Source organism: Salminus brasiliensis, chromosome 16 (assembly GCF_030463535.1).
Source record: "Salminus brasiliensis chromosome 16, fSalBra1.hap2, whole genome shotgun sequence".
NCBI classification, from domain to species: Eukaryota; Metazoa; Chordata; class Actinopteri; order Characiformes; family Bryconidae; genus Salminus; species Salminus brasiliensis.
In genome coordinates, this window is record NC_132893.1 from 36,198,252 (window position 1) to 36,219,285 (window position 21,034).

General features: G+C 41.6%; 1 protein-coding gene across 1 annotated transcript; it reads left to right on the forward strand.

Moving 5' to 3' along the window:
* Positions 1-10,230: 10,230 nt before the first annotated feature.
* On the forward strand, positions 10,231-20,021 carry trim69 (tripartite motif containing 69). Its single transcript, XM_072659296.1, has 6 exons — positions 10,231-10,908; positions 11,994-12,089; positions 13,423-13,656; positions 14,576-14,598; positions 14,721-14,836; positions 16,528-20,021. Exons 1-6 carry the CDS (start codon positions 10,342-10,344, stop codon positions 17,070-17,072), a joined length of 1,581 nt encoding a protein of 526 aa, XP_072515397.1. The 5' UTR covers positions 10,231-10,341; the 3' UTR covers positions 17,073-20,021.
* The last annotated feature ends 1,013 nt before the right edge of the window (positions 20,022-21,034 follow it).

The window sequence follows — 21,034 nt, forward strand, 5'->3', positions numbered from 1 at the left end:
TTATGGTGATTTACAAGAAACAAAACAGCAATAAAGTAAAAAAAGATATAGGATTTTTTTGGTCAGCAGATTCATGTATAATATTGATACATTATTACAGAAGTGGGAGGTACGGTTAAACATATGCAAATATTTTAATAATGAATTCATAATTAATATATTTATTGTGATGTACAAGAAAAACAACAGCAATAAAGCAAAATTATTTTTAATTTTTTTTGGGTCAGCACATTCATCTATAATATTGATGCAGTAATATTGATACATCATTATGTCCCATTATAAGTGGGACATACAGTTAAACATATGCAAATATTTTAATAATTAATTAATAATTAATTTTATGGTGATTTACAAGAAACAAAACAGCAATAAAGTAAAAATAAATTGGATTTTTTTGGTCAGCACATTCATCAATAATATTGATACAATATTATTGATACATTATTACAGAAGTGGGAAATACAGTTAAACATATGCTAATGTTGTAATAATTAATTAATAATTTATATCTTTTTTTGGTGATTTACAAAAAACAAAACAGCAGTAAAGCAAAAAAAAAGAATTATTGTTTTTTGGTCAGCAGATTCATCAATAATATTAATACAATAATATTGATACATTATTACAGAAGTGGAAAACATAGTTAAACATATGCAAATATTTGAATTATTAATTGATCATATATTTTATGTTGATTTTCAAGAAATGAAATGGATTTTTTTGGTCAGCAAATTAATCAATAATATTGATACATTATTGCATAAATACGGTTAAACATATGCACATATTTTAATAATTAATTAATAATTGATGCATTTTATGGTCATTTATAAGACACGAGTACCTTCATCAATAATATTGATACATGAACTAAATAAAGATATGATATGGCATAAATATCCACATACAGACGTGTTCTATTTTATTAGTCAGTTTCATCATGGGATTTTGATATAAGCATTACAGCTGCATGTATAGCCTCATAGTGGTCAGGGTGTGTTGGAAGCTGGCTTGGGGTCAGCAGGTCCATCACTCGCTCCAAACTCCTGGACAGGAGGCGCTGCCCCTGTTCTGACCCAGTTAATCATGGCTCTGTTCCAGGCAGGTCGAACAGGGCTGCTACTAAAGCAGACTGCTACCCGAATACAACAGAAATATAACAGCATCCATCCAGGTGTTTCATCTGTTTAATAAAGCGCTCATTTGCAAATCGCTGATCCTGCAGGACAGTTAAGCTCCAACGACTAAATTATTAAATTATTCTTTACATAATGCATAAAAAAATCTAATGATCTAATGTAACCTCGAGGGCGCTGCTTAACCCCACCCCCAGGCCCACGAGGCTCCAAAATGTATATTTTTGCGCGCGCTTTCCATTCACTTTTGATGTAAACCGGATGACGCAACTTCCTCTCCACTCTAAACCCCGCCTCGGGTCAGGCAGCGTGCGGTTCGGCCGCGCGGCCACGCGGTGTCGCTGTTTCACAGTGAACATGAAACAGACTCGACTAAATTATTTTCTTTAATGATGAGTTTTGTAATTTTATAATAATTAATACTGCAATTAATAATGATATATTATAGGTCATCAAACACTATAATCTAATAATACTTAATTTAATAATAATATGTAATAGACAATATGACACTAATGTAATGCTGCTATAATAATATATGATAATAGATAATATATAACCCACCAATTAGCTCATGAAGCTAATGGAGCTAACACGTAATGAAAGCTTATAACCCACCAATCAGCTCTGAAGCTATTAAGCTAATATATGATAATAGATAATATATAATATAATATATGATAATCTAACAATCTAATCTAACAGAATGATGCTTACTGATCCAGCCCTGCTGGCGTTTATGTGGAGAGTCCTTTAAACCAGGCGAGCCTCCAGAGCTGATGGAGAGGATGCTGCGGGTCACTGCGGGGCAGCAGCGCTGTGCAGAACTCCTCAAATAACCCCAGATCCAGCCAGGAGGTCCATGATCCTGAACTGAACTCACTCAGCTCTTCTGCTGCTCCTGTAGAGCCACGTCCCAAACAGAGTGCAACATCTACTGGCAGTATTTCTGGTTTCAGTGTGTTTGGTGTGACTGTATGAGTTCTGACCGGTAGAGAATCACTGTAGAGGGATGACCTGAGCTTCACCACTCGCATTTCAGTGCAGGGATGTTCTGCTGTGGTGTAAATGACCCTAAACCTTGGTCAGAACCACTGACATCCAGTCAGCTCCTGGAGCTCCAGCTCCAGACGTGCTTCAGTGTTACAGGCCTGTGCTGAATTTCTCTCCATACGTCCAAACATGTAATGATGCTGTTTTGGGTGATATCACCCAGCCCTGCGCTGAACCACACTGATTCCCCACACGCAGCTGGAATTTCCCTGCGACTGTAAACAAGCTGCTGGAGATCCGGGCGACGTAATGCTCCAGCTTTTCCACCCGGAGTGAATTACAGCCCCCTCAGACCCTCGGAGGAAAACATCAGATAGAGAGTCTGAAAGCTGACGAAACTCAGGGCAATGATCCGAACCCCTGAACTGTTCGGAACTTTTTCTTAAAGAAGAACGACGTTTATTTACGGGTTCTTTTCTTCTCGTTCAAACAGAACCGTGAAAAAGATCAAATGTAGCCAATTAGCCTTTAGCATTACACTGAAGCTCTGAGCTAATGGAGCTAGCACATAATAGAAGCTTATGGTCCACCAATTAGCTCTGAAGCTAATGTAGCTAACACATAATAAAAGGTTATGGTCCACCAATTAGCTCTGAAGCTAATGTAGCTAACATGTAATAGAAGCTTATGGTCCACCAATTAGCTCTGAAGCTAATGTAGCTAACATGTAATAGAAGCTTATGGTCCACCAATTAGCTCTGAAGCTAATGTAGCTAACACAATAAAAGCTTATGGTCCACCAATTAGCTCTGAAGCTAATGTAGCTAACACGTAATGGAAGCTTATAACCCACAAATTAGCTCTGAAGCTATGAGGCTAATGTAGCTAACACGTAATAGAAGCTTATGGTCCACCAATTAGCTCTAAAGCTAATGTAGCTAACACGTAATGGAAGCTTATAACCCACAAATTAGCTCTGAAGCTAATATAGCTAACACGTAATAAAGGTTATGGTCCACCAATTAGCTCTGAAGCTAATGTAGCTAACACATAATAAAAGGTTATGGTCCACCAATTAGCTCTGAAGCTAATGTAGCTAACATGTAATAGAAGCTTATGGTCCACCAATTAGCTCTGAAGCTAATGTAGCTAACATGTAATAGAAGCTTATGGTCCACCAATTAGCTCTGAAGCTAATGTAGCTAACACAATAAAAGCTTATGGTCCACCAATTAGCTCTGAAGCTAATGTAGCTAACACGTAATGGAAGCTTATAACCCACAAATTAGCTCTGAAGCTATGAGGCTAATGTAGCTAACACGTAATAGAAGCTTATGGTCCACCAATTAGCTCTAAAGCTAATGTAGCTAACACGTAATGGAAGCTTATAACCCACAAATTAGCTCTGAAGCTAATATAGCTAACACGTAATAAAGGTTATGGTCCACCAATTAGCTCTGAAGCTAATGTAGCTAACACGTAATAGAAGCTTATGGTCCACCAATTAACTCTGAAGCTAATGTAGCTAACACATAATAAAAGGTTATGGTCCACCAATTAGCTCTGAAGCTAATGTAGCTAACACGTAATAGAAGCTTATGGTCCACCAATTAGCTCTGAAGCTAATGTAGCTAACACGTAATAGAAGCTTATGGTCCACCAATTAGCTCTAAAGCTAATGTAGCTAACACATAATAGAAGCTTATGGTCCACCAATTAGCTCTAAAGCTAATGTAGCTAACACATAATAAAGGTTATGGTCCACCAATTAGCTCTGAAGCTAATGTAGCTAACATGTAATAGAAGCTTATGGTCCACCAATTAGCTCTGAAGCTAATGTAGCTAACACGTAATAGAAGCTTATGGTCCACCAATTAGCTCTGAAGCTAATGTAGCTAACATGTAATAGAAGCTTATGGTCCACCAATTAGCTCTGAAGCTAATGTAGCTAACACTTAATAGAAGCTTATGGTCCACCAATTAGCTCTGAAGCTATGACGCTAATGTAGCTAACACATAATGGAAGCTTATGGTCCACCAATTAGCTCTAAAGCTAATGTAGCTAACACATAATAAAAGGTTATGGTCCACCAATTAGCTCTAAAGCTAATGTAGCTAACACATAATGGAATCTTATGGTCCACCAATTAGCTCTGAAGCTAATGTAGCTAACACGTAATAGAAGCTTATGGTCCACCAATTAGCTCTGAAGCTAATGTAGCTAACACGTAATAGAAGCTTATGGTCCACCAATTAGCTCTGAAGCTAATGTAGCTAACACATAATAAAGGTTATGGTCCACCAATTAGCTCTAAAGCTAATGTAGCTAACACGTAATGGAAGCTTATAACCCACAAATTAGCTCTGAAGCTATGACGCTAATGTAGCTAACACATAATAGAAGCTTATGGTCCACCAATTAGCTCTAAAGCTAATGTAGCTAACACATAATAGAAGCTTATGGTCCACCAATTAGCTCTAAAGCTAATGTAGCTAACACATAATAAAGGTTATGGTCCACCAATTAGCTCTGAAGCTAATGTAGCTAACATGTAATAGAAGCTTATGGTCCACCAATTAGCTCTGAAGCTAATGTAGCTAACACTTAATAGAAGCTTATGGTCCACCAATTAGCTCTGAAGCTATGACGCTAATGTAGCTAACACATAATGGAAGCTTATGGTCCACCAATTAGCTCTAAAGCTAATGTAGCTAACACATAATAAAAGGTTATGGTCCACCAATTAGCTCTAAAGCTAATGTAGCTAACACGTAATAGAAGCTTATGGTCCACCAATTAGCTCTGAAGCTAATGTAGCTAACACGTAATAGAAGCTTATGGTCCACCAATTAGCTCTGAAGCTAATGTAGCTAACACGTAATAGAAGCTTATAACCCACAAATTAGCTCTGAAGCTAATGTAGCTAACACATAATAAAAGGTTATGGTCCACCAATTAGCTCTAAAGCTAATGTAGCTAACACATAATGGAATCTTATGGTCCACCAATTAGCTCTGAAGCTAATGTAGCTAACACGTAATAGAAGCTTATGGTCCACCAATTAGCTCTGAAGCTAATGTAGCTTACACGTAATAGAAGCTTATGGTCCACCAATTAGCTCTGAAGCTAATGTAGCTAACACGTAATAGAAGCTTATAACCCACAAATTAGCTCTGAAGCTAATGTAGCTAACACGTAATAGAAGCTTATGGTCCACCAATTAGCTCTGAAGCTAATGTAGCTAACACGTAATGGAAGCTTATAACCCACAAATTAGCTCTGAAGCTAATGTAGCTAACACGTAATGGAAGCTTATAACCCACAAATTAGCTCTGAAGCTATGACGCTAATGTAGCTAACACATAATAGAAGCTTATGGTCCACCAATTAGCTCTAAAGCTAATGTAGCTAACACGTAATGGAAGCTTATGGTCCACAAATTAGCTCTGAAGCTAATGTAGCTAACACGTAATAGAAGCTTATGGTCCACCAATTAGCTCTGAAGCTAATGTAGCTAACACGTAATAGAAGCTTATGGTCCACCAATTAGCTCTGAAGCTAATGTAGCTAACATGTAATAGAAGCTTATGGTCCACCAATTAGCTCTGAAGCTAATGTAGCTAACACGTAATAGAAGCTTATGGTCCACAAATTAGCTCTGAAGCTAATGTAGCTAACACGTAATAGAAGCTTATGGTCCACCAATTAGCTCTGAAGCTAATGGAGCTAATGCAGCTTCAGGATCATGCTGATGCTCCACTGACTGTCACAATGTCAGCTTTGGTGGGGGGGGTCTATAAAACGTCTTCTGATGTTTTGATGATGTCATCATGCACAAGTGGGCGGGGCAAAACAATATTATCCAATAACATCATTTTACTTTCTGCAAAGTGTCTCATGTTTCCTGCTTCATCACCTTCAAGAACTGACCGCTCACCTGCTGACTAATAGATCCACACCTGGACAGGAGCCGCCGGAACCAGATCATCAGCGTGCTTCCCTTCACCTGCCAGTGGTTTTAATGTTATGGCTGGTCCGTGTACATCAGACCTGGCTGAGTTTTGCTTGTATGATATAAAAGATGAACCTGATCAGGGATCTGAATGTTGCTGGACGTTGGGAAGCGGGGCAGGATGCGCTGGGCTGGCGCGGGACAATGAGCGAGGGAGCAGAGGAAGTGAGTTTGGGGGATGGTGAGGGAGCCGGGCGTCTGACCGCTGTTTCTGAAAATATCCAAACATCAAAACAGCGCTGTGGTGGGATTCAGGCGTTAAAAAAATCTTTACTGCATCTCATGGTGACTCGGGTGCACAGCAGCTCTGCAGTCCAGCAGCTCCTGTCTAATTACTCCTCACCATCTGCAATTACAGCCTCACTGTAATGATCCCCTCCCATTACAGAGCAGAGGAGGCAGCCACTCGCTCGCTCTGCTCACTTACACCATCCTAATGCCGACTGGAGGTGGGATTTTCTGTGGGAAGTATTTGCCCCTTACTAATTTCTTCTATTTTGCATATTCGTGACATTTAAAGCATCAGTATGCAGATTTTTCTTACCTTAAATGAACAGATTTAAAATCCTGCTGTTGCTCCACTGCCCGTAGGAGGGAGATCAGCGTCGCTATCTCTGCTCCTCCGGCCTCTGCGCGCTGCTAACTGCAGTAGGTCAGTTTGGTGAAGTTTGGTGGATAACGCTGGTGAAAACTGCAGAACCCATATTAGTGTAAAATCCTGCAGTGTTACTCCACCGCCTCAGCCAACATGCTTCTACACCTTCAGATGCTGCTGCTGCTGCTGGAGCTCTCGGCTGGCTCAAAGGGCTGGCGGGATGGCTCAATGTGGGAATTCCACTTCCCAACAGTAGGAGGAGCCCAGGAGTAAGAAATACCAATTCTCACATAGCGCTGCTTTAATGCTACATATCAGATCGTCCAACTAATTAGATATTTATTATATATTAATATAAAAAATGAACACAAGTACACACACAATTACAGATTTATTCAAAACCAAACAAAATAATTGCACCCCTAATATCTAATTACTGGTTTTGCCACACTTTTCAGGAACAACTGCAATCACATGTTAGCAAGAACGTGGCTCACTCACTCTTCTTCACATCGCTGTTTTACTTCGGCTACAGTGGATTAGTGAAGCCTTCACCTCAAAAGGCTGCTTTACTGCAGCTCACACGTCTCACCTTCAGAGCTTTAGTGTTTTATTCATTTATTCTTAATTTTTTATTAATATTTCCTTTTATTAATTATGCATAATTCTTGGGTAAATAGCAAAGCACTTTTGTAAATCTTTCTGGGTAAGAGCGTCTGCTAAAGGCCTTAAATGTAAATGTAAATATTCGTGCTAAGAGAAGCTGGATGAACTGAGAAGCTCCACTGCAGTTCTAGAGGGGAACCACAGGCCTCTGCTGGGTTCCGCTAGGCTACTGTTACTTTTACTGCAGGTCTAAAGTCAGTGGAGGAACCCATTCTGCTGGAGTTAGCTGTAGCTGTAAGCCACTCCATCCACCTACTCCAACTATTCCTGTGTTTTGCTTTCAGTCTGCTGATCATTCTCTCCGCTGTAGTTGGAGAGGAACACTGGGGGGAAAGTAGGACACATCTGGTTTGACTCAGGGTATTGCTGACTCACACTAGAAGCTGAAGGAGATTTCTACTCAGTGCCAGAGAATCTGAACGGCACGGGAGACGCTTTCTCCAGCACAGAATCACTGTCCTGCTAACATGCTAACTTTCTGAACAAACACAGAGATTATCAATATTATACACAAAATCAATCATTCAGTCAGAGATGAGAGCCAATGGCAGCGAAGGCTAATGAATAGCCACAGGTTAGCACTCGGCAACTGTCGACCTTCTGACCAGTTTGGCCTAGTTATTGTTTACAGCTGCATTACCATGTTTTACTCAGTGATCTGACACATCCCGGATAGCAGAGGGTCATGCTGATACATCATTGATTTTTGTATTTGATTAAGTATTGATGAAGGTTGCTCACCCTGGCAGTTCCAGCAGGCTCTAACTGAAGATCACAGCCTTCAACTCCCAGCTAGCAGAACCTTCTAGGAACGTTCAGCAGAGTTCCAGGTTCCAGGAAGGTTAGTCTGTAACGTTACACAAATAATTATTGTAACATTCCTTACACAGCGCTGGAGCTGGCTGCCCACCGCTCTGTGTGTGTGTGTTCCCCTTGCACTAGTTCACTAGTGTGTGTGTGTGTGTGTGTGTGTGTGTGTGTATTTACTACCACACATGGCAAAAATGTGGAGGACACATTTGGCTGTACATAGTGCACTGACATACCTGCACCTTTCCTTTAACTTTAATTATATATATTTAGTTAGAACTAGGTCTGCACTATATATCAATTCAGCATCATCATCATCATCATCATCGCAACAGTGGCATGAACAGTAGTCACATTGCAGGATGTGCTACGTAATGTAAGACCAATGTAATTAAATAAAGTATCATTCAATTGAATTTTTTCTGCTTGATGTAAATGAAAAAATTGCACGGTGCTTATTTTCAAAGAATATATTATTTATTTTACTCCAATCAATTCACTAAGTACATTATTATTATTATTATTATTATTATTATTATTATTATTATTATTATTTTTGACATGTATTTATCACAAAACAACAAAATATCACAATGTCATTTTTTTTTTAATCTGTCAAGATTTCTAGGAGTTCCTAGAATGTTTTTATTTACCTGTTTAATTCTCACACTTGAATCTGGGCTTTTCTCTTTTGATAAGCATATTTCAAAAAGTCTTTTTTAAATAAATGATTCTATTATTTGGAAAGTTTGGAAACCCTTTATAAAATATTTATTAAATATTATGTATCGGTTTTATCAGCGTTTTTATTGCTTTTTATTTTATTTATGATACATTTTTTAATATTGGGAAAGTTCCTTCAGATGTCACAGTCACAGTCATGTTTCCATAATGTTAGATATTGTCTAACTGGGAACGCTGTGTAAGAAATGTTCTAATAATCATTGTTATTATTTGTGTAACGTTACAGACTAATCTTCCTGGAACTCTGCTGAACGTTCCTAGAAGGTTCTGCTAGCTGGGAGTTGAAGGCTGTGATCTTCAGTTAGAGCCTGCTGGAACTGCCAGGGTGAGCAACCTTCATCAATACTTTACTGTTGATCAAACTTAGACCTGATATCAAACTTTCAATGATTCTGATTAAAAATCAATGATGTATCAGCATCACCCTCTGCTATCCGGGCACCCTTGCTCAAGGGCCCAACAGTAGCAGCTTGCCGAGCCCGAGTATCGAACCCACGACCCTGTCATCAACAGCCCGGAGCTCTAACCTCTGCCCCTTATTATTATATAAGCATTAACTGAATTAACTTTATATTCTACTGTGGCCTGGTTGTGACTGAGGAGTTTAGCTAGCTGTGTTTTTAGCTGTTTTGCTCACAATGTCAGCCCTGGAGCTCGTTTCCAATGTGGCCTTCATAACATAAATACAGTGTGACCCAGTCAACCCTGCAGCCGGAACTTTAGGAACTAACCACACCAGCCGTCCATATAAATCTAGGATACTTTTCAGATGTGCTGCTTTGATGATGATCATTTCAGCTCAAACTGTGTGTGAGTTCTGAATCCTCCTTTAGCATCCACAAATAAACAATCCACAGATAGCATCTCCCAGGATGACCTCCGCTTCCTGACTGTAAAGATGACGTCAAGGAGCAAGGGGACAGGGGACATACATGCTCAATGTAAAACTGTATGCTATATGCTAGTGCTAACAGGCCAGTCTAAAGATATTAGAGAATATAATATATTCAGATATATGCAGTAGAACAAGTGCCAGGGTTGTTTGTTTGTTTGTTTGTTTGGTTGTATCTTGTTTTTAAGGCACGTTCAACGGCATGGAGACACACACACACACACACACTCACATACTCTAGGAGACTTCAGTCCGGCCGCCCACTCAGCTCCCCCTTTTCCTTTCCCACAGTCAACAGGAAGACTGGGCCGAGCCTGCCAAAAGTGAGTGAGAGAGAGTGAGAGAGAGAGAGAGAGAGAGAGAGAGAGAGAGGGTAAAAGAGAGAGATCAGGAGACGGAGCGAGAGCGAGGGGTGACGAAAGAGAAGAAACACTCCAAACTCAAAGCATTTAACAAGCAGTCCAGCAGGCAGACACTCTAGCCGTGCTCATGAGCGCACCGTGGTCCAGGAAAGAGCCCGAAAAGCCCGACCTCATGTCTAGCAACCGGACCAAAATGGACAAGCCAGAGAAGCAGAAGAGGCCGGAGATGTCCAGCCAAGTGGCCAAAGGTCCAGCTCAACGCCTGAGCCGGGACTTGACCTGCTCCATCTGTCTGGACCTGTTTAAGCAGCCCGTGTCTCTGCCCTGTGACCACACTTTCTGCCAGGCGTGCATCACAGGGTACTGGAACGGGCCCAGGTCACCGGGTCAGCCCGGATCTGGATCTTGCCCGCAGTGCCGCAAGATCTTCCATGGGCAGAGCTACAGGCCCAACCGCATCGTGGCTAACATTGTGGAGAGCTACTGCCAAGGCCTGGAGGAGAGCGGCGGGCGGCTGGACGTGGTGACCCCCATGACCTCGGTGATGCCCGTACCCCGCTGTGGCCGGCACTGCGAGGAGCTGAAGCTCTACTGCGACGAAGACCAAGAGCTGGTGTGTCTCGTCTGCGGGGTCTCTCAGGAACACCGCGCTCACACACTGGTGTGTGTGCAGGATGCTCAGCAGAGATACAGGGTAAGAGATTCAAGTGTCAGTATACACTCATGTGCATCCTGCTGGTGTTCAGACTGTAGGTCATCTGATGATGCAGTGTGTGTGTGTGTGTTAGCCTCCTCTAGACCTACGTCAGTCTTGTTTGGATATACTCGGGTGGTGGACTCACTTTCGGTTTAGCAGCGACACTGATGTCTCTGATCCATTCCTACCACACACACTACCAACACCACCATGTGTGTGGCCATGCAGTGATTAATGGATAGAGGGGGCAGATAAACTGCAGCAAAAGATGGAGCACCAGTCTATAAATGGTATACCCGTATTGTAGAAGGACAAAGTCTGTGTTTCCAATAAAGTGGCAAATAAAATACACAATGTAGGTGTTTCTAATAAAGTGACCAGTAAGTGGCAGCACAATGTAGGTGTTTCTAATAAAGTGGCCAGTGAGTGGAAGCACAATGTAGGTGTTTCTAATAAAGTGACCAGTAAGTGGATGCACAATGTAGGGGTTTCTAATAAAGTGACCAGTAAGTGGATGCACAATGTAGGGGTTTCTAATAAAGTGGCCAGTGATTAGAAGCACAATGTAGGCGTTTCTAATAAAGTGGCCAGTGAAGAAGCACAAGGTATGTGTTTCTAATATAGTGGCCAGTGAGTGGAAGCACAAGTGTTTCTAATAAAGTGGCCAGTGATTGGAAGCACAATGTAGGGGTTTCTAATAAAGTGGACAGTGAGTAGAAGCACAGGGTAGGTGTTTCCAATAACGTGGCCAGTGAGTGGAAGCACAAGTGTTTTTAATAAATTGGCCAGTGAGTGTATAATTGTGCATACGTGTCTCCTAGGCAAAACCTGATCCCATGGTCAATGTTTGTAGAGTCTGCAGCTTCTTATTTTAGCTCTCCCAGTGAGGCCAAGCGTGGTTCCTATTTTCCAGCCTCCAGCTGCTTAGCTCAGCAGCTCAGACCCCTGTTAACGCTCCATGAGCTCAGCAGCCTTAGGCAACGAATGGAGAAAGTCTGTAAGGCATTAAGATCATCATTCAGCACAAAATCACTTCGTTTATGAGTGACTTATCCTGTACTGTCTGTCTCTCTGTTGGTCAGACCTCTCTGAGCAGCTCGGCCACAGCTCTGCAGGCGGAGCTGAACACGGCGCTCCAGTGCGAGAGAGAAACCGAGGACGAAGTGAAGAAACTGAAGGTAATGAGAGGAGAAGAGAGCTGTCTTACTTCTGAACCATTCTTACTTTCCTCTTCTGTAGCAGACTGAAGGGGGCGCTGTAACATTTATCAGTTGTAACAGTCTGGTAAATCCATACAAACTCTATTAATTCTGATCAGTTCTATACTGTTTGAAGCAGACCAGCTTTCCCACCTACAGTACACCTCTGACCCACCATCACATCTACAGTACACTCCTGACCCACCATCACATCTACAGTACACTCCTGACCCACCATCACATCTACAGTACAATCCTGACTGACCCACCATCACATCTACAGTACGCTCCTGACTGACCCACCATCACATCTACAGTACACTCCTGACTGACCCACCATCACATCTACAGTACTCTCCTGACCCACCATCACATCTACAGTACACTCCTACTGACCCACCATCACATCTACAGTACACTCCTGACTGACCCACCATCACATCTACAGTACACTTCAGCTGACCCACCATCGCATCTACAGTACAATCCTGACTGACCCACCATCACATCTACAGTACACTTCTGACTGACCCACCATCACATCTACAGTACACTCCTACTGACCCACCATCACATCTACAGTACACTTCAGCTGACCCACCATCGCATCTACAGTACAATCCTGACTGACCCACCATCACATCTACAGTACACTCCTACTGACCCACCATCACATCTACAGTACACTTCAGCTGACCCACCATCGCATCTACAGTACACTCCTGACTGACCCACCATCACATCTACAGTACACTCCTACTGACCCACCATCACATCTACAGTACACTTCAGCTGACCCACCATCGCATCTACAGTACAATCCTGACTGACCCACTATCACATCTACAGTACACTCCAGCTGACCCACCATCACATCTACAGTACACTCCTGTCCCACCATAACATCTACAGTACGCTCCTGACCCACCATCACATCTACAGTACACTCCTGACTGACCCAACATCACATCTACAGTACACTCCTGACTGACCCACCATCACATCTACAGTACACTCCTGACCCACAATCACATCTACAGTACACTCCTACTGACCCACCATCACATCTACAGTACACTCCTGACTGACCCACCATCACATCTACAGTACACTCCTACTGACCCACCATCACATCCACAGTACACTCCTGACCCACCATCACATCCACAGTACACTCCTGACCCACCATCACATCTACAGCTGCACATCTACACTGTGAAGTGTTTACATTGGGGGTCTTAGTTACAGTAAGAGTGTGAGATACTACCTGTAGAGTTTTCTCTGACTAAAGCTGTGTTTTGTCACGCTGCAGGAACACACAGCGGATCTGAAGCAGCGCATTGAGGCCCAGTTTAGTGACCTGCACCAGTTCCTGTATCAGGAGGAGAAGCTGCTGCAGGTGAAGCTGAAGACGGAGGAGAGGAGGGAGCTGATCCGGCTGGACGAACACAAAGCTCTGCTGTGTGTGGAAATATCCCGCCTCCGCAGAGCCCTCGCCGATATAGAGGACAAGCTCAGGGAGCAGGACCCATACACACTCCTTAGGGTCAGTCTGCAACACACACACACACATACACACACACACACACACACACACTCACACACACTCACACACACTCACACACACACACACACACACACACACACACACACACAGTAAAAGTTTGCACTAGAAACTTCAAGACTAATATATTTTTTTAGTTTTTTTAGTTGAACACCATAGCAACCATTGTGCAACCGCTTAGCATCTGGGATACCATAGCATCCACCTTTGTTACCATCTTTGATACCAACCACCTACCAACCACTTAGCACCCCTATAGCAGCTGGCTAGCTAAAACACCATAGCAACCACCTGCAATACCATAGTAACCATAGCAGTTGCTTTAGCACTTTAGCTGCAAATGGCCACTTTAATGGAAACACCTACCTTGTGCTTCTTCTCATTGTCCACTTTATTGGAAACTTTACAGCTCTACGATACAGGTGTGCAGTTACAGACAGAGCTCCGTCTGTTGCTGCAGTTTATCAGACCACTCTACTCCTTTCATAATCAGACCAAAACGTCTCTGTGATCTTCACAGATAAAGATCTGGAAGGTGGTCTATAAGAGTGTGTGTTGTGGTCACAGGTTTGGGCAGATTTCTGATTGTTTCCCAGTCAGTGGTGGAGGTATTGTCTCTGAGCTGAGGAGCAGAAAGGGGAGAGCTCTGCATGAGGATGTAGAACAGCAGGATCTAATTTAGTGATGTCACCGTCTGTCTCGATGCAGAAGATAAAGCTGAGTGGAGTTCAGCATTGCAGGGGGATTTCCAGAGAAAGAAATAAAGGAAGAAATGAGGGGGGGGGGGGGGGGTGCAGGGTTGGGTGGAGTGGTCGGAGCACTGATCTCATATGGAAAACACTTTTCTACTCTTCAACCCTGTGCCAAACTAATCAATGGTCTGCTTCCCGTCTCTCCACAGAACATAAAGAGCCTTCTTCAAAGGTGAGCCGGAGCTCTGCGACTCTGAGAGTCGGTCGGTTTTCACATCCTAATGTTCTGTCCGCGAGAAGCTGTGACTGGTTACTAAGCTGTTTGGTGTTATTGTTGTCTGTTGTGTGATCCAGGCAGCCGCTGAAGTTTGAGAGGCCGGCCCTGACCCCCCCGCAGCTGTGTGAAGGCCGCTTTGCCGGACCGCTGCAATACCGTGTCTGGAAATCCCTGAAAGGAAGCATCTACCCAGGTTTCCCATTTTCCCCTAGCAGCACACACACGTTAAACAATGGAGAGTGGCCACTAATAACCCATTGTATAACACTGTCCTGCACTTACAGATTTGACCCCTCTGAGGGTCTCAGTGTGGTCAGAGTGCCAGTATCACACTGTGAGGTCAGAACACACTAAACTATAATAGATCCTTTACAGCGGATACTATATAACTGTACTAACTATAACTGTAGTGGATGCTGGACCCTGAATAATATTAAGTAGATACTGAATTATTCATAATGGATCATGAATAATTGGTTGGTTGGAGTGGTCTGACTTCTGATCTCATAGTGAATACTGCAAAATACATAGTGTAAACTGCATGATTCATAACTACTGAATTATACAAAGTGGACACTGAATGATTGACTTATAATGGATAATGAATAATTCATAATGGACAATTAATAATTCATAATGGATCGAATGGACTGAATTATTCATAATGGATTCTGAATAATTAATAATGAATACTGAATTATTCATAATGGACACTGAATAATTCATAAAGGACAATTAAGAATTCATAATGGATACGGAATTATTCATAATGGATACGGAATTATTCATAATGGATACGGAATTATTCATAATGGACAATTAATAATTTATAATGGATACTGAATTATTCATAATGGATACTGAATAATTCATAATAGATGATGAATAATTCATAAAGGACAATTAATAATTCATAATGGATACTGAATTATTCATAATGGATACTGAATAATTCATAATAGATGACGAATAATTCATAAAGGACAATTAATAATTCATAATGGATACTGAATTATTTATAATGGATAATGAATAATTCATAATGGACAATTATTAATTCATAATGGTTACTGAATAATTCATAATAGATCATGAATACATAATAATAGACTATTAATAACTAATAATGGATACTTAATTATTAATTGTGTGGTTGGTGTGGCGCAGCAGATAAAACCACTAGCTGCCAGTGAGCTATTACACCCCCCATGTGGGAGACCAGGGTTTGATTCCCAGTCTGGTTGACTGTATGCTGCGCTACACCAATAAGCCCTGGGCAAGACTCCTAACACTACATTGGCCCACCTGTGTAATACGACTAACCTTGTAAGTCGCTCTGGATAAGAGCGTCAGCTAAATGCCATAAATGAAAATGTAATAATAGATAATGAATCATTCATAATGTACAAATAATAATTCATAATGGATATAGAATTATTTATAATTGATACTGAAATATTCATAATGGATCATGAATAATTGGTTGGTTGGAGTGGCCTGACTTCTGATCTCATAGTGAATACTGCAAAATACATAGTGGAAACTGCATGATTCATAACTACTGAATTATACACAGTACATGCTAAATAATTCATAGAGGACCCTTTATAATAGAAAGTGGACACTGAATAAGTCATAATAGATACTGAATAATTCATATAATGAATAATGTAGATACTGAATAGTATGTAGTGTGATGTGGTGCAGCTTCACGTGTCTCGGAGGAAGGCTGTGCTAGCCTTTACTATCCCAGGGATGGCAGCATTGTAGGATAAGTTCCAGATGGTAGGGGGACCGGAATGACATAAAAACAAATTAGTTTGGGGGACATTGGGACATTGTGTCCACTGTTTTGCTTCTAACCACATATTTGTTTCTCTGCAGTGCCGTCAGCCATCACCTTTAACTCCAGCACAGCCAACCCATGGCTCAGCCTGACCCCGTCTCTGACCTGCGTCCGCTACCAGACCTTCAACAGCTCAGTGCAGGATAACCCTCAGCGCTTTAACGCAGCGCTCTCGCTGCTGGGCAGTCAGGGCTTCACCCATGGCCGGCACTACTGGGAGATTGAGGTGTACAGCAGTGCTGTGTGGACGGTGGGCGTGGCCAGAGAGTCTGTCCCCCGGAAAGGAGTCATCAAAGCCATGCCGGTCAACGGCTTCTGGACCATTTCTCTGTCCTATGGCGTGCAGTACATGGCTGGAACGTCGCCCCCTACTGTCCTGTCCCTGGACGAGCAGCTGGACCGGATCGGTGTGTATCTGGACTACAGGAGGGGCCTGGTGTCTTTCTACAACGCCGAGAGCATGACACACCTCTACACGTTCCAGGACACGTTCACCGAAACACTCTATCCATACTTCAACCTTGGATTCTTAGACAAAGTTCACGAAAACGAGCCTCTAAAAGTCTTCATGCCCAAAATCTGAAAAGGTCAGAAGTTTGGAGACACTCTTCTGATTTTGTTTGTTTATTTTAAATGATGTAAAAAACATTACAATCAGTGATCAAATATGCACATCATTTACAAAAGCTAACACTGTGTTGATGAATATACAGTATTTCATGCATATGCAAATGATTTACATATTTAAATGAAGCACATTTAGTGCAACACTTTTATCAGGGCATACTTCCAGTATTTCGTGGTATAAAGAGCAGGATTCACCTGATTATCTTTCTACTGTTTAAAGCCAGGGTGCAGATCTGCTCTAGGTGGGAGGGCGATCAACATAGGCTGGCAATTTATACACAAAGCTAGGTGATCAAGAATCACATAGAAATGAACCCCTTTGCACAGAACGGCTTATTACTCAGTAACTACAGAGGCCTGCCGGCGGACCATAGGCTGTTTAAGGGGTTAATAATACAATATACAGTACTGTTCAGAGGTTTTAGGCCCCTAATCCCATTATTCTAAATAATGTCTCTTAGCTGTAGAAACTCACAGTAGAACAGAAACATATTCCTCTGAAGAAAGTACGGGAGATTGAGTCTGAAGAACAAATCTTGTTTAACTCCATCAGCAACATTTGCACAGTACTGTATGTGGTGATATCTGTTCAGTACAGAGACGTAGTTCTGTGCCAAAAGCCTGTTTTTTCATGGTGCTGTAAATATTATTATTAGCTAATTACCTCAATATTGAAGAATGTAAAGGTAATAAACTGCCCACAATCCCCAAAATGATCCCACCCTCCCTTTTGGCTTCAAGGTGGGTTTAAACACCTGAAAGGTCAAAGTGCAGATGAGTACTAGCAGCACAACAAAGGGAGAAGATGGGCGTTGCCTTGACAAGGCCAGGCTACTATGGAAAAGCTAGATATACCCAAACTTTTGATGGGCAGTATTCTTAGCTCTCACTGATGTCTGGAGGTATATATATATATATGACATCACATACTTTTACAATACACTATATGTCCAAATGTTTGTGGACACCCTTTCTAATGAACACATTCAGCTACTTTAAGCTGCACACATTGCTGACACTGATGTGCTAATGCACACACACACACATACACACACACATACAGCTTGTCTAATCCCTGTAGAGGAGAAGTACTGCCAATAGAATAGGACTCTCTGAAGCAGATCAATAAACATGACCCTATTGGCACCATGCTGTCTAATGCCAGGTGTGGTCTAGAGGGGTATAACGCCCATCAGCCAACAAGCTCATGTGGGGCTTAATGGATATACATGGGCTAGGTGGGTTCCAGATGGGCATGAGCTCTGAGTGGGTTTGTGCATGTGTTGTTATTGGAACCCATCAGTGCATTGATGGTGCTTTATCCAGTGTTTTTGGAATGAGTTTGGGAGTTGAGGATTGGGAACATGACCTGACCTCACTAACGCTCTTGTAGCTGAATGTAATCAAATCCTCACAGCAATGTTCCTGCAAAATCTTCTCTGGACAGTAGAGACAGTTACTCCAACAAATGCAGGAGGAACTCTTTTTAATATTGTTGACTTCTGATGAAACAGTGAATGAGGTGTGGCAGGTGTCCCAATACTTTTGTCCAGTGAACACAAAGCACAGGACTGTGACTTGTGAAAGGGCAAGGCCTGAGTATCTGTGCAGTATTATAATTAAAGTCGATATTAGAGATCAATCCTGATACCCTGATTGATCACTAAACTGCACCTTTAAGGTTTAGGTTTAGAGCTAGAGTAAAGCTACGGTGAATGTAGTACATTTTTATTTGAAGGTCGAGTCAGGACAAGCAAACTTCTACAGTGGACCATTATAAGGTGTTATAAATCAGGGGTGGACAAAGAAGAGTACTTCTGTAGTTCATGAGTCTCCCACTGTTTACTTTGGAGGTCTTACAGTACAGTAACAGTGTGTGAAACTACCTCCACCATGTTTGGAAGCAGTACTTTAGCCTGGCTAGCTCTCACTGTGAGCTGAAGTTGATCTGCTTTTTCAAAGTAATTTTACTTTTGTAATTTCTTTTGTATTTTATCTGAAGTAATATTTTACTGAGAGTATGTATTTACTGACTCGTGTGCATAGGTACTGCACTTCATCCACCCCTGATTAGATATATAGTATTACTGAATAAGGTTATGACTCCCAGGCTGGTCCTGGGTCAGATATACAATACCTATTCAGAGCCTGTGTTCTCAAAGCATCCCAGCGTTACACGGCTGATCCTGGATCAGCTCCAGAGCCCGATGGAGGACCCCCTCTACCCTCTGAGATGCTGCGAGACTGCAGGCTCTTTGTAAACGAACATGTTAGTTATGAGGACTTCGCCTGTGCAGTACTTCAGGAAAGTCATGTGTGTTTTTAACTGTGTTAAATAACTGTTATGATATTTTTATGATATTTGCTGTTATGATCTGAATGAAGAGACTCTTTTAACATCACAGTCTGTCAGGTTATGAAATGACAGCTGTGACTGATCAGATTTAGAGTTTTTAGTCTGAACTGAACCTAAAGGATTGTTCAGCCACACCAAAATGCAGTCGATCAGCAAAACCAGGTCTGGAGTCTGAAATGTGCTCCTGCAGGGGGCAGTAGAGTTTTACTATGGCTCAAGTACAGGGCTAATTGTTGGGGTATAAGCATCTATTACATGTTAACTACATTAGCCTCGTAGCTCCAGGGCTAATTGGTGGGGTAAATGCTCCCTGTGCTTATTAGCTACATTAGCCTCGTAGCTCCAGTGTGGAACTGTTTGGGCTGATGACTACATTTTTGGTGAACTATCACTTTAAAGATCTCAGCAGGTCTCTGAGAGGATCTGCTGGAAGACACGCTGTGGAGAGTTCAGATCCAGATGTTTTATGAGGGAATGTATCGACACCAGCAGCAGGAAATGATGTATAACCCTTTACACTCAGATCAATAAAATAAGCCTGCCAGCAAACTCTGAGTTCAGGAGCGTTATTCTGAAGATCTGATGAAGATGAAGGTGATTAGTAATGAAGCTTCAACAGGGTTTCTTTTTTGGTTGTCATTAATGTTGTATACTACTTTATGTATAAAAGGTTCTATATCTTATTATTATTATTATTATTATTATTATTCTATCAGCTTCATGACATTATTCTGCAAAGTTAGATCAGACAGAACAAAGTCTAATCCCCCAAACCCAAACAAAGTCTGGAATTATTAAACTCCGGAATCTACTCTATTATACGTTTATTTACATTCAGGAGTAATTATATGCAATTACATAATTCTTCACACTGTAAATGACGACTCTCTATTGTGTTCAATTTCCACTCTGAATGAGGAGTTTCAGTTCGGCCATCTGACACTAGGGGGCACACATGATCTTTCATGCTGAAGAGGTGAGTGATGGAAGGGTTGGATGGAGTTTGAGAGTGTGTAGGAGATGAAGATCAGGCTTTAGTCTAATCATCATCTTCAGCTGAGACTGAGAGAGCTGAGAGTTATGGAGGAGAAATTCAGTCGCTGAATTAAAGAGTTTTGGATTTTGTTAACTTACCTTACTGACCTTTACCACAACAACAATAATAATATATATATATATATATACGCACGCATTGTCAAGACATGATCTACACTTGTAAAAAAATATTTTACAATATTATATAATTTGTTAATATTTAAATGGTCCTATTAACCAAAAACAGTGATATATGTAAATGAGTTCTGCTCTGATTGGAAGTTTAGTCTCAGATATTGTGCCGCAAAATGGGTGTAACTGAACTGCTGTAGGCTAAATAGGTGGGGCTAAACTGCTGTAGACTGAATGGGTGGGGCTAAACTGCTGTAGGCTGAATGGGTGGGGCTAAACTGCTGTAGGCTGAATGGGTGGGGCTAAACTGCTGTAGGCTGAATAGTGCGAACAGTGAGATGGAAATAAGGGGCGAGGCAGGTTTATCTTGGAAGATGTTTTTATTAGTCCTTTAA

Coding starts and splice junctions, on each gene's coding strand:
- trim69 (XM_072659296.1), top strand. CDS start 10,342: ATGAGCGCACCGTGGTCCAGGAAAGAGCCCGAAAAGCCCGACCTCATG. Junction 13,657..14,575: donor ACCCATACACACTCCTTAGG/GTCAGTCTGCAA, acceptor GTCTCTCCACAG/AACATAAAGAGCCTTCTTCA. Junction 14,837..16,527: donor GAAAGGAAGCATCTACCCAG/GTTTCCCATTTT, acceptor GTTTCTCTGCAG/TGCCGTCAGCCATCACCTTT.